This window comes from Galleria mellonella, unplaced genomic scaffold, assembly GCF_026898425.1.
Source record: "Galleria mellonella isolate WM207_F2 unplaced genomic scaffold, CSIRO_AGI_GalMel_v1 utg1053, whole genome shotgun sequence".
NCBI classification, from domain to species: domain Eukaryota; kingdom Metazoa; phylum Arthropoda; class Insecta; order Lepidoptera; family Pyralidae; genus Galleria; species Galleria mellonella.
This window is the reverse complement of record NW_026441968.1, coordinates 1,609,926-1,628,328: the sequence shown is the minus strand read 5'-3', so window position 1 is coordinate 1,628,328 and position 18,403 is coordinate 1,609,926. Positions and strand designations below refer to the sequence as shown.

At 36.3% G+C, this 18,403-nt stretch overlaps 1 protein-coding gene across 1 annotated transcript; it reads right to left on the bottom strand.

Moving 5' to 3' along the window:
* Positions 1–405: 405 nt before the first annotated feature.
* LOC113513597 (myrosinase 1-like) lies at positions 406–18,338 on the bottom strand. The gene is made up of 11 exons (XM_031912212.2): positions 18,194–18,338; positions 11,976–12,085; positions 11,311–11,458; positions 9,813–9,979; positions 8,238–8,501; positions 6,375–6,463; positions 5,450–5,597; positions 3,718–3,881; positions 2,715–2,870; positions 1,518–1,609; positions 406–747 (listed from the first exon to the last, which is right to left on the bottom strand). Exons 1-11 carry the CDS (start codon positions 18,220–18,222, stop codon positions 450–452), a joined length of 1,665 nt encoding a protein of 554 aa, XP_031768072.2. The 5' UTR covers positions 18,223–18,338; the 3' UTR covers positions 406–449.
* Positions 18,339–18,403: the final 65 nt, after the last annotated feature.

The following is an 18,403-nucleotide window of genomic DNA, read 5'->3' as shown; positions in this document are numbered from 1 at the left end:
TAAACTATAATTTTTACAATCATTAGCATTAGGATTTTCAAATACTCCATGTTGATCATTGAGTTCTAAAAAAATATAGAACACCGAATATGCGCCTATAAAATTTGACAATTGCCCTCGATTTCTTTGGAATCCCATCATTAGATCCTGACTTGGTACCAAATAGACCACTTCAGGAGTATACTCTATCGAATAAGAAAGTAATTTTTGAAATCGGTTCATAATGGAGAAATCAGCGGGCCTACATACAAAAAAATATACAATCGAATATATAACCTCTTTCTTTTTTAATTCCAGTTAAATGAAAACAAAAACTTGTACTATTTCAAATTATGCTTTGTTTTCGATATTTGACAATTTTAAGCTAATATTATAATTATTATGTTAAAAAAAGAATACATTCCATTTTATAAATATTTTTTTATTATTATAAAATAACAAGAATGATGCTAAGAAAATTTAGACACTTCTTCCATGAGAAGCTCAGAATTCGCTTCCATTTCTTTCCGTTTTTTCGCATTAATATCAGCTTTTGTTTTCCAACAGACGGAAAACATCACAGTTGCCAGTGCAATCAGTATTATAAGGAGTAAATATGAACACAACGTGTAAAATTTACGACTTTTATTTTGTGCCTCAATCTGTTTTTGGTTTTTAATAAGGTCCGCGTAGAATTTGGCTGATTTTCTGGGTGTACGCGTGTGCTGGGGGTCCGTGAAGTTCACCTCGTATAGGCCAAATTTGATACTAAAAATAAACAGTAAATGTAATTATTATAAGTACTATTATAATAATAAAGAGTGCCACTATAGGAACAAAAAGTGCCACTATAAAAATAAAAGTGCCAATAAAAGAACAAAAACTGCCAATTCAATAGATAATAAAAAATACCACATAGTCGTATCTAAGCGTCAAGTATTAACCGCGATGATTTCTAAGAGAAACCTGACAGGGTATTTTGCTAGCAAACGAGATTTTAGATCCAATAACAATCATAGTAATATGAAGGAAAGGGGAGGAGTAAGGGATTAACAATCCCTTACCTCTCCCCTTCCTCCAATAAAGTGAAGGAGTTGTTAAAAAACAATGGGCGGCCTTATTGCGGAAAACGATCTTTTTCATCTTTCTCTTTCACCTTTTGGGTGGAGAGGAATAATAATCACAAAAAATTTAACACACATACATATATGATAGACGTGGTTCTAGGGAGATGGATCTGGTCGAACCCCAAATAAATTAGGGCAACAGTCAGAAGAAGGAAGTTGAAGGAAGGGGATTGTTAGTAATGTGAATTAGTTACTTCTTTGCTAGTAATATACCCTGTCAGATCGATCACCACGCGGCGCCTACCGGAAAATATCGGAATTAATTCTTGGTGCATTACGATGTGCCAACTGACCTAAGTTTATCCTCATCTTAATTTTTATCCTCCAGGAAACAGATTCATTTTCAGTTCCAGTTCATTTTCACTTATTAAATAAAATATACCTATATAGTTTGAGCCAACATTTACTCACCTATATCCATCCATCCATTCGAAGTTGTCTATCAAACTCCAGGCAGTATATCCTATGACATTCACTCCGTCTTCATAGATAGCTAGCATCATCTGTAATATTGGTAATACGCTTGTCAGTAAGGAATTTATATTACTCACTGTATATTCAAACAGAATTATTGTCTAGGAATACAAAAATTAGTTCACTGAATTAGATTCCATCTTGTGGAAGTCCACCAGAGGGAGACTTTGTAAAAAAGTCGAATGCTTGTGCACCTCTGTCCCATTCGTGTTTCTACCGTGAAGCAGTTGTATTTGCATGGCTGTGTTTCGGTTTGAAGGGTGGGATATGGCGTGAATTTACTGGATACAGAGGAATAACACCAGAGTCCTCAGGAATGGCAACGCATAGGGATACCCCCTAGGTGAAACAGTATACTCTGTTATGTCCATGGTACTGCTCATGTCTATAGGCGACGGTCACCACTTTCCATTAGGTGGGCCGTCAGCTTGTTTGCCATTCTAAGTTGTATAAAAAAAAATATCACTGTTTATTTGTTTAGAATTATTTTGTTTAATTCCACTACCATTAGTATGTGGGCAACTGCTAACGTTTAAAGATTGATTATTATTAGTAGTAGTACTACGACCGTCTCCGTTAGTCGTCAATCTATAATCGTTATTTAGTCTACGCACATGTTGTTACATGTGTTTGATCTTTAAACGAGGCATTATCAAGAAATTTAAAGGATCTATTAGATCGCTGATTGGAGCCTAGTATTAACTGTTTGGTTACACATTGTTGCTCACATTGCTGTATTTATATTTATTTTGTCGAGGGGCGAAGTTGAGAGGAGTGTAACGTTTAGGACTGGTGACGAGTTAAGCGGAAAATAAACAAAAAATAAAGAAAAAAACCCTCTAAATCTTAAAAATTTTCAAGCAACCAAATTAAAGTTGCTCAATTTTAAATTTTTGGATTTTTGAGAAAACAGAAATATTTTTCAGTTGTTTCTATTCAAATATCTAAAACTATTCCAAATTCCAAATCGATAGCATTAGCGGTTGCTATAATATAGTGCTGTGATAGACGGACGGACGGACAAAGTCGCACCATAAGCGTTTCTTTGTATCTTTTCGGTACGGAAACCTAAAAACTGTTTACACCCTCGATGCACCCTTTCTTTTTTTGTAGAATAATATATTAAATCTTTACCTGTTTAAGATAATCTTTGTAGAATTGTATTCTGTCTTCGTCATTCAAGTAATTTGTTTGCTTTGTTGGGTATCCATTCTCTGTGATCAATATTTTGATATCTCCATATTCCTTCTTGATCCAAGTCAACAAGCGACGAAATCCCTCAGGGTATAACTGCAAATATTTTGATTATTATACAAAAAAAAAAAAAAGATTTTGTACAAAGTCACTTGCGCAATATGTTGTTGGTGTTCCTTTAAAAAAATACGTCATCTACATGAGTATGTTTGTCCTATTTGTGTTTCTGCTAAGCACAGCATGGCTGTATTTCGGTTTTGGGGTAATGTGGTTGTAAGATTACAAGATTCGGAGATATAACTCTTAGATCTCAGGAATGGTAATGCATGCATCCCATTTACCAGAGGGAGACTTTGTACAAAAGTCGATTGCTTGGGTACCTCTTTCCAATTCGTGTTTCAACCGTGAAGCAGTTGTTTGCATGGCTGTTTCGGTTTGAAGGGTGGGATATGGCGTGAATTTATTGGGTCCAGAGGAATAACAGCTGAGTCCTCAGGAATGGCAACGCATGGGGGATATCATGGGCGAAACAGTATTCTCTGTTACGTCCATGGTACTGCTCATGTCTATAGGCGACGGTTACCACTTTCCATCAGGTGGGCCGTCAGCTTGTTTCTAGTAATATAATAATAAGCGTGTATAAAAAGAAATAATATATACATACAAGAACCATAACGATAATATTTACTCTTATGTATGAAAATATGATATTTGTTTTATGGGCAATTTTGTAAAAAGATTTTTTTTTATAACACAGGGGGCAAACAAGCATGCGGCTCACCTGATGGTGAGTGACCATCGCCGTCCATGATCGGATTATTGCTATTTCAATTTACAGACTTTAAGAGTTTCATAAGTCAGTATTATATGGTAAGTGCTTCGATTCTTTGTCTCATGTTTTAATTTCAGATTTTGTTTATAGAATATTTTTAAATATACACACCGCAAGCCAACCGTTACAACCGATCGTCCAGTCAGGATCAAGCTCAAAAATATAATTAAGATCCGGTTCGCTTAAAAATAAGTTCCGTTGCGGGTGTTCATCAGGTCTAGTCTTTCGTATCCGCCTGCTGGTGTAATGGTTCAAGCCAAAATAATCATACGAACCTGGAGAAAACGTATTCACAAATTCAAACATAAATAAAATTCTTAAAAAATATTGTTTTTGTATCTATTGATTATATTATAATATTATTGGTATTATTACAACCCCTCGTATCGGGGGGAAAGGGATTGTTAGCAATAGAGTTTGACAGCCCCAGTGCTAGCAATATGCCCTATAAAGTCGACCTATACGTGGTTCCTCCTGGAATACATCGTGAACAATTCTTGTTGAATTCGTCACGATGGGCCAACTGACCTGCTACATCCTCACCTATCATTCTTCACTGGTACTCCGTCAGCGTATTCCGATAGCGCAGGCGGGGTTACCATTCCATTATCACCCATTAAAAAAAAAACTCCTCGTACCTATCCATTATTTTTTAATATCTCTTATACCAGTAACATTGGATATATATACAGGGTGTAAGGGGCAGGTTAGCAAAAATCGAAACAATGAATTCAGACTATTATTCTGAATTGAAAACCAGTGAAAATTTTATCAAGAAAATTTCGAACATTTTTTTTAATTTAAAATCATATAATATTCAATATAAAGCTATGATAATATTTTATAGTGAAATACTATGAAATATCGAAAAGCACTAATATAATATATTAAAAAGCTTTTTTTTTATACAACTTAGAATGGCAAACAAGCTGACGGCCCACCTGATGGAAAGTGGTAACCGTCGCCTATAGACATAAGCAGAACCATGGACATAACAGATTACTGTTTCGCCCATGATACCCTCCATGCGTTGCCATTCCCGAGGACTCAGGTGTTATTCCTCCGTACCCAGTAAATTCACGCCAACCTACCTACCGGGACACACGGAATCAGCTTTGTAAAGTCGACGCCACTAGCGTAAAAAAAAATACGGTTGTATTGCTTATTGCTAGTGAGGATTTATGGAACTGAAACATGGTCCTACACGGTTGCCCATATGTGAAAGCTTCAAATTACTTTGCGAGCTGTGTAGAAGGCTATGCTCCGAGTTTCTTTGCGTGACGGAATCCGAAACGACGATATCCGCAAAAGAAAATGACCGACATAGCTCGAAGTATAAGCAAGTTGAAGTAGCAAACCGATAACCAATGAGGAAGAAAGGTTCCTGAGTGGACCCCATACATGCAAACGCAGTATAGGATGACACTCCACTAGATGGAGTGACAACTTGAAATTCATTGCAGGGAGTAAGTGTATGCAGGTGGCTCAGGACTGTTATGGCAGTCTATGGGTGAGGCCTATGTTCAGCAATGGACAGATAATGGCTGAGATGATGATGATATGGTTGTATATGTACCAAATTGTTTATAATTACTCCTCTCCATTCGAAGGTTGCCTGGAAGAGATCGCTCTTAGCGATAAGGCCGCCCATTGTTTTCTCATTGTGATAATTTCTTGTATTTATTTATATTTATAATAAGTTCACTATTGTAAGCTTTTGGAGGAAACAATAAAGAGTATCTATCTATCTATCTATATGGTATGGAGACATAATAATTTAGCCCTCAGAAATGATCACTCATGTGGGGTACCACGGATATTGCAATGCTTTAAAAAATCTAACCTTTTACTAACTCAACTTCTTCTTTGGTGAAAGCGGGTAGTCTCGTTGTGTGGTATCCTTGACTTTTGCTTATTTCAGCGATTAACTTCTCAAATTCCGGGGGCCAACCGCCTTCTTTCGAATACACGGGGTGAGTAAATCGCCCTGCCTGGAAGATTAATATTTATACTCAGAATCTTTCTTTCTTTCATTCATTTATCTTTATAATAGTTAAATTATACTTATCATAATAATAATATTTATTTTATGTAACGTAGAATGGTAACAAGCTTACGGTACACCAGGTGGAAACTGGTAGTGGTTACCACTTTTATAGTATAAAAGTTAAATTCATGTTTAGTGGGAAAATTGAAAGAGCACAAGAAAATGACGGTTCGCTTAAGATCTATATTTAAAATAAGCAGAATTTGGTTTAATTAAACTTTTAAAATCATCACATATCAGCCGTTAACCGTCCACTGCTGTATATACTTGTTCACAATAAAGAGGATTTTGCCAATAATGGCAATTATTACCAGGCAGTTAATCTTTGATGGTGTTTTAAGAGGGACGCTGCTGCCCATCCCTCTAATATTAAGTTCCCTTAGTCAGCTCTTACGACACCTACGGAAAAAGAAGGGGTTATCCATTCTATACCGGGACCACTGCAAAATATGTGGTACAATTTCTTATGTTTAAGTGGAAAATTGTATCAGGAAAAACGAGTGTCAAAATGCTGTCAAATATGTGGAAAAAATCCATTAAAAACCCATTTAAATGAGTACAATTTTGTCTGGAAAATCTGTATAATAAATTCAGATATTCTGATGGAAGAGAAGAATAATGAAAAGATCACCAAGAGAAATACAGGAGTTTTCTCACTTGGTCCAACTATGTTTTCAAAATATTAAAAAAAAAAGCATATTACCTTCAATTGAATGCTTACCAAATTTTGTAATGCTAGATTTGTTACGTCCGTATACTCTTTGCTTACTGGTTCTACCCATATAATGTTGTTGACAATTGATACCATTCCTGCAAAGGAAATTGTATAAATAACGTTTATGTATACCAAAACAATGGTACAGTTTTAAATATTCAAATGTTTATACATACATACATACATATCTGTCACGCCTGTCTCCCATTAGGTTAGGCAGAAACAATGGAACGCCAAATGCTTCGATTCAAACAAACCTCTTTCGCTTCTTCCACATTCATCAATCTTTTCATACATGCTCGCCGGTTACGGGTACTTTTAATTTGGCCCTTCTTGTTGGCCCTTAATGTTTATATTCATTATTATTTATCTGACTTCAATGGAAAAGATTCGAACGTGATATTTTCATCAAATCTAAAACTTTCATTGTTCGAGATTAAATACTAAACATAAAAGCTTTACTTTCATATTCATTCTATACTAATTTTATCAACATATTAGATATCAAAATTAACTAAAAGATTCTTCTGAGTTCAAACATTTTTTATTTTTATACAACTTAGAATGGCAAACAAGCTGACGGCTCACCTGATGGAAAGTGGTAACCGTCGCCTATAGACATGAGCAGTAGCATGGACATAACAGAGTATATTGCTTCGTCCATGATACCCCATGCGTTGCCATTCCTGAAGACTCAGATGTTAATCCTCCGTACCCTGTAAATTCACGCCATATCCTACCCTTGAAACCGAAACACAGCCATGCAAACACAACTGCTTCACGGTAGAAACACGAATGCGACAGAGGTACCCAAGCAATCGACTTTTGTACAAAGTCTCCCTCTGGTAAACATAAGATGGGGTTCTCAATTTGCTTATATTTTTCATCGTTATCTTTTCCAATTTTTTTTACAACACAAACGAGCATGCGGCTCACCTGATGGTAAGTGACTACCGCCGCCCATGATCAGCCACAACACCAGCGGCATTGCAGGTGTACTGCGGGCGTTTTAAAAATGAACATGTTCTTTTTAAAGTATTTTTTAAGTTTATTAATCGATACGATAATAATCATAAGAGTTTTATTATTGCCGTAATCTGGGTATTGATATAAATATTAGTGTTATCAATTCGTGATCGTTACACACGATGCACTTGTGAATTGTTGTAAATATGTCTTGCTTGGATAATATAATATAGAAACGCCGTCAATATGTACATCGCATCAAAAACAGCAGAAGAATGGGTATTTATGAATATATAAGATCCCGACGCGCTTGTGACGGTATCGTGATTATTTGAACGCAGCTACTGTCAATTCGATTTTTAAATCCTCTACTATAATGTTAAGACGTCTATCATTTCCGTAAATCATAATAGACTAGGCATTAAAATTATCGCTACCTTTTTTTTTATACAACTTAGAATGGCAAACAAGCTGACGGCCCACCTGATGGAAAGTGGTAACCGTCGCCTATAGACATGAGCAGTACCATGGATATAACAGAGTATACTGTTTCGCCCATGATACCCCCCATGCGTTGCTATTCCTGAGGACTCAGATGTTATTCCTCTGTACCCAGTAAATTCACGCCATATCCCACCCATCAAACCGAAACACAGCCATGCAAATACAACTGCTTCACGGTTGAAACACGAATGGGACAGAGGTACCCAAGCAATCGACCTCCACGCGGTCCGCCCTGGAAACTATCATGGTTAATTTCTGATGAATTCATCATGATGGGCTAACTGGTTTCATTCTTATCAATCTATGGTGTCCCGACAGTGTATACCGTAACCGCAGGCGGGGTTATCATTCCATTTTCACCCAACAAAAAACAATGTGATGATGATGATTTAAACTCACCATGATATTTCGGCCTAAATTCCTTATCATATATCCTGTAGGCTTTGGCGTGAGCAATTAGTACGTTCTTATTGCATATATATGTGCCAATATTATCTGGGATCAAGGTAGCCGGCGCCATTATCGGAGTGCTGTATGAGGCATCACAAATGATAACGGGTTCGTTGATTGTGACCCAAATCTTTACCCTATCAGCGAATAAAGAGAAGACGACCCTTGCGTATTCCGCGAACCAGTCAGTTATGTATGGATTCGTCCAGCCGCCTGCAAAAAAGAAAATATAAATATAAATCACGCCAATCGCCCGATCCTTAAGACAGAATAGATAGATAGATACATTGATACTCTTTTTTTTATATAATTTAGAATGGCAAACAAGCTGACGGCCCACCTCATGGAAAGTAGTAACTGTCGCCTATAGACATGAGCAGTACCATGGACATAACAGAGTATACTGTTCCGCCCATAATACCCCCCATGAGTTGCCATTCCTGAGGACTCAGGTGTTATTCCTCTATACCCTGTAAATTCACGCCACTATTAACACACTTTACTATTGTAATCTTTTGGAAGAAACTACTCATTATAGTTTCTTTCAAAAGATTATAATAGTAAACTTATTATAAATATAAACAATTACAAGAAATAATCACAATGAGAAAACAATGGGCGGCCTTATCGCTAAAAGCGATTTCTTCCAGGCAACCTTTGGATGGAGAGGAGTAATTATAAACGGTTTGATCGGAGGCACGATGAAATTCTATTATTTCTTAATATATCCCGTATTAATAGCTGGATGATTATTTACCGGCTATTACCAGAAAGAAAAAGTAACCAACGAGGAAGTCTTGAAAAGGGTGAACGAGAAACGAATATTAATTAAAACAATAGAGAATAGAAGAGGCAAAATGCTGGGCCACCTTATACGACATGACGATTTCTTAAAGAGTATAGTAGAAGGAAGAATAGAGATGCTACTATATCTTTACGCTTTTTAACTTTAATATTTCTATTTACAAAAATAATAGACCCTCCTCTTATAGAGTTTTGTCTGTTGAATACACTCTGGATTTTATAATTCGGTATGTGAATTGACATGGCAAAAGAGGAAGAGGAAGACCGAGGAATAACTACATGAGACAGATAAAAGAAACACTAGGTGTCATGTCGTATAGGGAGGTCAAGGATATGGCCTGGGATAGAGCTGGCTGGAAGAAGATGCATGAATTAATTGCACCGACAAGAAGAAACTCTTAAATGAAAAGAGAGAGAGAGAGAAATATAAATCACGTAATCGCCCGGTCCTCAAGACAGAATATCCTATATTGTGCCCTGTACCCGGCTATCTGGTATCTGGTTTCCTTAGTTGCCATTATTGCTTAGGTTTCATCCCTGGGATGCTTGAGGTATGAAATAAAGTGGGGAAAAGGAATCCGGGAAGTGGTAGCCGTCGCCTATAGACTAGAACAGCATCAAGGACTCGTATACACTGTGATGATCATAGTATCTTTCACGTGATATCATACCCAACAACCGAGGGTGGTTTTTCTCTTATCCTGTAATTTTACTTCTTACCAAGATACTGCAATTGTTGGGGTAGGTCCCAATGGTATAGGGTGACTATAGGTTCGATTCCTCTTGCAAGTAATTCATCAATTAAATTATTGTAGTATTTAGTCCCGTCTTTGCTGATTCGATTTGGGTATCCAGACGGCATTAGACGGGTCCATGATATAGAGAACCTTAAATTTCACAATAAATATGAGAAAAGAAATGAAAATTAAGAAAGAATGAATGAATATTCCTGATCTTTGTAAGAGATCCTCTAAGGAATAAGTCCGTCGTTGGGGTCGATTCTGAAGCGTCACTTGTCTAAACTTATCGTTTAAAGTCGATTGCTTGGGTACCTCTGTCCCATTCGTGTTGCAACCGTAAAGCAGTTATGTTTGCATGGCTGTGTTTCGATTTGAAGGGTGGGATATGGCGTGAATTTACTGGGTACAGAGGAATAACATCTGAGTCCTTAGGAATGGCAACGCATGGGGGGTATCATGGGAGAAACAGTATACTTTGTTATGTCCATGGTACTGCTCATGTCTATAGGCGACGGTTACCACTTTCCATCAGGTAGGCCGTCAGCTTGTTTGCCATTTTAAGTTGTATAAAAAAAAATGTAATTTTTTCCCGCGAACGCTCAGGATGTGGAACGAGCTCCCAGCCGAGGTTTTTCCTAGAGACTACAGTATGAAGTTTTTCAAAAATGGTATATTAAGGGTTCTTTAGGGTTGGCAACGCGCACGTGACATCCCTAGTGTTACCAGCGTCCATAGACTACAATAACCGACAGGCTGTATGCTTGTTTACCATCTCTGTGGTATAAAAAAAGAAGACTCTGTCTGTGTACTAATTTGTAATTCATACCACTTCAACCGTGACTGAATAATAAACTTCCATTGAAACATTTTTAAATTCACATTTACAATAGACATAGTTTTTTTGTTATAGATAGATAGATACTGTTTATTGTTTCCTCCAAAAGATTACAATAGTAAATTTATTATAAATATAAACAATTACAAGAAATAATCACAGTGAGAAAACAATGTTTATAATACGTGGTTTAAAGAGTCTATAGAGAAACACTGCTGTGATATGGTTTTGTAGCTTGTGGCACGTTCCATGAAACATGTTGGAATGCATGGAACATTAAATAACTTCTTAATATATGCATTATCACGTACCAGTTACTATAAAAGAAAATTGTAAATAGTTGAGACAATAGTATTCCTCATGTAAATCTGAAGTACACCAGTTTACATCAACGAGCGTGTTTCATTATTCTCGAATCTAACGCATTGCACTGCAAGAGGAAGGGGTGGGGATAAATGCGGGGGGGGGGGGGGGGGGGGAAGGTAATAAATACAGTTCTTTATTTATATAAGCTGAACGGAGGCCTATTTTATTCGATATACTCGTATGTAGGTTTAAGTACAATATTTTAAAGTTAAAATTATTGTGTATTTTCATGTGTGTGTTATCTAATAAACATATATTTACTGTCTCTTTTAATTACCTGTAGAAGTCGACTCCTAACTCAGTCAACAACTCAATATCTCGTCTCCAAAGATGGTAGGAGTCGCAAGCGACGTCTCCCGTGGAGTGATCAGCTATTCCCATTTCATGTTCATGTGTATATGTGTCCCATATGCTGTGACTCTTATCTAAAAATGTTTTTAAACCGATATATTAAAAAGTTTAATATTTAGAATCGTTAATTTTTTAAATAAGTTAAAAAATTATATTCTAAATTTGCCAGTATTTTTTTAATCTATGTTTTTTTTTAAATCAACAACGTTTATGCCTGTCCTTTTCGTGTTAATGTTTAAATCTTACATGATTTAATTTAAATAATATATATTTTTTTCCGCACAGTTCTATTATAAATTTATTGCAAATAATTATATAACTATATTTATTTCTAAACTCAAGTAAGAACTAAGTCCAATATTTTTGATTTATTCACGTAGGTTTGATTCGATTTATTTATTTGAACTGTACAATTTGATGTAGAAGTATAGATGTAAAAAAAAATTGCGCCAATAAATATTCAGCCGTCTATGATTAGGCTGTATGGGCTACGCTCTTTGATCATATCCGATTTGGAAAAAATAAAAAAAAAAAATCTTTGCGCGGGAAAAAAGGCATATTAAAATTTGAAGAGGTAAAAAAAAATCAAACCACTGATATTCCATCCTCCTTCTATTTGGTATGCTGCAGTCGCCACTCCGAATTTAAATCCTGGAGGGAATGACAATTCACTGCTACATAATCTCGCGGTGATCAGAGCTCTAAAAAGGAAAAAAGTAATTGGTTACTTATAAGAGCGATTTCAAACCGTGACGTAGAAATTTTAAAAGTAAAAAAATACCCAAAAATAAAGTTTAATATATTAAAAACAAATCATCTGACTGTATATTAGGTAATAACGACCGATTAGCAAGAGAAAGAAGTCGCGGGAACAGCTAGTTAATTGAACAGAAAGATTGAAAATTAAAAATGGATCGAAAATCAGTTAGCCAGAAGCTAAGGCCAGAAGAGACTTTAAAATTGTTAAAATAAAAAAAATCGTGTCATTTTCGCGCGATTAGAATATTGTCATGTTAATTGAATGAGACAAAAATAAACTGTGTAGTCGTATGTGTTATAAAAAATCGATATTGTAGTTCATTGACATCAGAGTTTAGTATATAATTATTTATTTAACTCTTTATTACACCACTAACGTAAAAATATACAATGACAATTGAACAATCCAAGCAAAATACAGTAGCATAAACTATAGATTAAAATATATACATAAAGGTACAAAGGCGGTCTTATCGCTAGGACGATCTCCTACAGACAACCTTAGTATTTATTTATTTTTATTTATTTATTCATTAGTACAAATATGTGTACATGGCGGACTTAATGCTAAAAGCATTCTCTCCCAGTCAACCATAGGGAAATGTCAGAATACTCGAATGCGGTACTACTAATTATTGATATACATACACACTAAAATTACATATATAAACAAATAAATATATATGAATAACAAATATACTTACACATATATGATATATACTATATTATACACGAATTTGAGAATAATATAAAGCACTTATTATAAACTACTAATCTTTACCACAGTTACGTAATTCATATTTAGGTGGTAACAACGTAGCTTTAAACGATTCACAATAGAAACTCAGTGCTAATTATAGTCACAGTATCGTGTCATATATAAAGTTATCTTATACATAAGCAAATTAAAAGGATTAAATGTTGAGTTTCTTGTGGTTTATTCACAGCAGATAACAGTGTTCCAAACCCGGCAGTAAAATAATAAACAGTGACGATTGAAAAGAACTTGTAAACAAATCTACCTATTTGTACAAAGATTTAGTTTTATTCTGTGTATAAAAAAAAAAAAAACAAAAAATATTAAAAGTTACTTGTTACGAAAAAATTTTTATGCAACTTAGACGGGCAAGCTGACGGCCCACCTTACCAGTAACATGTCGTACCAAAGGAGTACCATGGACATAACAGAGTATACTGTTTCGCCCATGATACCTCCCATGCGTTGCCATTTCTGAGGACTGTAAATTCACTGTCATATCCCCACCCTTCAAACCGAACCTCAGCCATGCAAACACAACTGCTTCACGGTAGAACCACGAATGGGACAGAGGTGCCGAAGCAAACGACTTTTGTACAAAGTTTCCCTCTAGTAAACTACTGGTGGACTAAGTTGTCAGTTTTATTTAATTATATACTACTAGTATTCTGCGACTTTGCCCGCGTAATATCCTATGTGCCAAGTTAGGACATAACCTACCAGTATATTAATTTCATTAAAATCCATCCAGTAGGGGGAGAGGGATTGTTAGTAATGCGGACTACTAGTCCCATTGCTAGCAATCTACCCTATCAGGTCGACTACCACGTGATAACCCCTGGAAACCATCGTGCTGAATTCCAAGTGTACTCATCACGATGGGCTAACTGACCTGCCTTTTCATTCTCACCTATCATCTGTCACTGGTGCCCCGCCAGCGTATACTATTAGCGCAGGCGTTACCATTCCATTATTATACATTAAATTAATCACCAGAGGGAGACTTTGTACAAAAGTCGATTGCTTGGGTAACCCTGTCCCATTCGTGTTTCAACCGTGAAGCAGTTGTGTTTGCATGGCTGTGTTTCGGTTTGAAATACTGTGCTGGATATGGATGAATTTACTGGGTACAGAGGAATAACACCTGAGTCCTCAGGAATGGCAACGTCCAGATGGTTGGGATATCATGGACGAAACAGTATACTCTGTTATGTCCATGGTGAAAATCTGCTCATGTATAGGCGACGGTTACCACTCCATCAGGTGGGCCGTCAATTCTAAGTTTTATAAAAAAAAAAAAAAAAAAAAAAAAAAAAATAATCCGTCCAGTAGTTTATGCTGAAAAGAGTTACATCCATCGATCAATCGTTTCGCATTCAAAATCAAAATATCGCATTTATTATATTAATAAGATTGAACTATAATACCACTTTAATTCCATAATAACATCTGGACTGTGTAAAAGACAACACTATGTTTTTTGTAAGTGCAACATTTGTTTGTGTGGTAAAAATTTTTTTATTTGATATTTTTGTACTCACCGAATTAGTTACCGGGAGAAAAAGTATCCTATAACCAGCCCAGGGTTCCATCTATCTCTATACCAAAATTCATCATAATCTATTCAACAGTTTAGACGTGAAAGCGTAACGAACAAACTCACTCTCGCATTTATAATATTAGTTAAAGATATTGCTAGTAATAAAGTCGCTGGTCTCCATAACTCATAATCCCTTCTCTCCTGGAGATAATCAGTTCGTAACAGTGAGTAATATTGCCAAAGGTTAAAGGTGTTCACAACGAAGTGCATGATAAGACTGTGTTTAGACTCAATTAAAAATTAAATAATAATATTAACGATTACCCTCAAGCTGTGGCTTTGACCGCGTAAATAAGGATAAAAACACTAGATATCTATTTCAATATATTTTATAATACTGAGGTGAAAAAAAAAGCATACGGTCCACCTGATGGTAAACGGTTACCGTAGCTTATGAACGTCTGCAATACCAGAGAAATTTTGCGCGCGTTGCCAACCCTGAAGAAACCTCTATACCCCTTTTTTGAAAAACCCCATGCTGTAGTCACTTGGAAAAATCTCGATAGGGAGTTCATACAATAACCTGAGCATTCTTGGAAGAAAACATTTTTGAAACCCCGTTGTATGCACACATCTAGGATCTAAGGAGTGAATTCCTCATCGATGGCGAGCCATACGATGGTAGAAAGTGGCTATGGGCATCATATTGAACTATTTTTATGAGCACAGTCCGTTGTACAAGTAATAGAACACGCAGTGTGTGGTAAAATTTCTCCTAAGACAAGGATTCGATACCACTTGTAAGCCTGGGATCATCGACAATTCTTATAGCCCGTCTCTGCACTGAGTCAAATGGTTCAAGATGGTATCTAGGTGCTCCCGCCCATAAGTGTCAGCAATACTTCATATGAGATCGGATTTGCGATTTTAGATCCATTAATTCTTGATCCGGCGTGAAGTATTGCTTCGCTCTATTAAGCACACTGAGTTTTCTGGATGCCAGCTTCACTTTATCTTCGGGGTAGCCAAAACGATCAAAAGAGCTTAATGAAAAGATTATATATACTTTGTTGTTGTTGTAAATTACGTAGATAAGACAGCCAATCCAATACAGAGAGAAAGCATTTAGTTTAAAATTATTATAGAAACATTAAAATAAACACATAATTCTTAACAATATCGAAAAATGCGAAAATGTGTTTGTAGGATAGTGATAGGATGGAGAAGAATACTTTTTATCCCATTTAGTAAATATATCCGTTTACGCGGAAAAAGTTTGTACATTATTTAAGGCATTTTGTAACTGCAACATGTGGTTTAGTTATTCGCAAAGGGCCTATAAAGCTTTTCGCGTTTAGTATAATAATACTTTTAGACTGCAGTGATCCGGGAATGTTAAGGAAACACATATCGATAGGTTTCAAACCATAACGCGCAAGAGAACGGCAGTCTTGTGGCATAATATCCACAGTAGCGCTAAGAGTATCCCCAAAGGAAATTGCGTAGAAGCCGAACTGTCCAATGCAGAGGTATTGGAATGCTATGTACTGTTACGGGTCCAGTGTAGCTGGAGGTGGACAGCGATGTATGAACTGAATAACGTCTTTAACTAATATAGTTTTCTAAGTCTTGAACTAACACGGTATGGATTGTGATCAGAAATAAAAGTGGAATATTATTTTTTAAAACAAAATTCACAACTACCCTCCTTAAGAGGGCAAACTATACCACAGCAGAAGCACATTACGTCGAGGTTCAGCGCCCAGGCCAGACCAGAGAGAGAAACCGGTGTATCATGCGGGTAGTACTCAAGAGCACCTCTATCTGCATCTTCCTCGGAAGTGAGCGGCTTTGGAATCCAAATCGTCTGAGATGTTGTTCCAGACTGGTTGGGATAAGACCGTTCACCGATTTTTGCATTGTGCAGGGATCGAACTTTCGATCATCGGAAAGTAAAGTGATGTGTCAAGACACTAGTCGATTAAAGTCATCATTACTATCTAAATGAAAATAGTAACAAATTGAAACATACATACAAGTCAATTAATTGATTTTTAATTTGTACTACAATTTCGACATCAGTAGACTGTCTTATCATCATCATCATCATCATCATTTTGATCAATTCTATGTTGGTTTATATTTTCATTAAGTTCCATTAAAACAAATTCATAATCATATTAGATAGAACACTATCCCCCCTTTAAGAGGGGGTTTTGCCAGTAGTTGTCACGCTTGGCAGGCAGGTAGGCAACCGCAGTTAGGCTTTGGTGATGTTTTAAGAGCGATGCTGCTGCCCATATCTCGACCATTAAGTTCCCTTAGTCGCCTCTTACAACACTCACGGGAAAGAAATGGGTGGCCGATTCTACGCCGGGACTACAAGGCATTTAAACAGTACATTACAGTGTCTCAATACAAACGCTACGCCAGAAAGAGTCCAAGTCTTTTTTATTGTATTGTATTGAACGGAGATATTTAGAATGTATATTACTTATAATGTATATTACTCAGTAAAAATAATTATCAATAAAAATAAAAAAAATCTTTTGGAAAATCTTTAAAAAAAAACATGTTAAATTTCATGACAATTGATCGATCTGCGAGGAAGTCACCAGAGGGAGACTTTGTACAAAAGTCGATTGCTTCGGTACCTCTGTCTCATTCGTGTTTCTACCGTGAAGCAGTTGTTTGCATGGATGTGTTTCGGTTTTAAAGATGAGATATGGCAGTAAATTTACATGCTACAGAGGAATAACCCCTGAGTCCTCAGGAATGGCAACGCATAGGAGGTATCATGGGCGAAACAGTATACTCTGTTATGTCAATGGTACTGCTCATGTCTATAGACGACGGTTACCACTTTCTATTAGGTGGGCCGTTAGCTTGTTTGCTGTTGCAAGTTGCATAAAAAAAAGGTAGTAAACAAACTCAAACGTACAAACTATCACGGTTGTTGTAAGAAATAGTTCTAGGCCGTGGTTTTGCTCACATGAAATTAGACAATAGGAGTTCAAATGTACCAATATAGAATACAGTCAATCTGTGTATAAAATTTCATTGTAATCTGTCCAACTAACTATTATTTAACAAACCAAAACAAAGCCATGCAAACACAGTTGCTTCACGGTTGAAACACGAATGGGACAGAGGTGCCCAAGCAATCGACTTTTGTACAAAGTCTCCCTCTGGTGATAGGGTGTATTGCTGGCAATGGGTCAGTTAGATCTCGTTACTAACAATCCCTTTCCTCCCAGTATATGGATATATTATGGTTAATTCTTGTTGAATTCGTCACGATGGGCCACCGGACCTACTTCCATCCACATCTAACCTCTTTCACTGGTGCCTGACCGGCATATACTACTGTTAGTAATCTAATTTTTTCACCAGAGGGAGACTTTGTACAAAAGTCCTTTGCTTGGGTACCTCTGTCCCATTCGTGTTTCAACCGTAAAGCAGTTGTGTTTGCATGGCTGTGTTTCGGTTTGAAGGGTGGGATATGGCGTGAATTTACTGGGTACAGAGGAATAACACCTGAGTCCTCAGGAATGGCAACGCATGGGGGTATCATGGGCGAAACAGTATACTCTGTTATGTCCATGGTACTGCTCATGTATATAGGCGACGGTTACCACTTTTCATCAGGTCGACCGTCAGCTTATTTGCCATTCTAAGTTGTATAAAAAAAAGAGGTTACTAATCTAATTTCATTAGAAAAAAAAAGCGTAACAAATATAATATCCAACTCACCCAAACACAACCGCTTCAATATAATACATATTTCTTAATGCAGTATTAATGTGAAAATGATATTTTATCTATATTTATATTTTATTTAATCTACAGTGTAATTTATGGGCATAGTCCTCATACAGTTGAGCATTATTTTACCGGGAGATTAGTGTGATAATAATAACCACATTATTATTCTTATCTGTACTAAAAAAAAAAAACAACTAG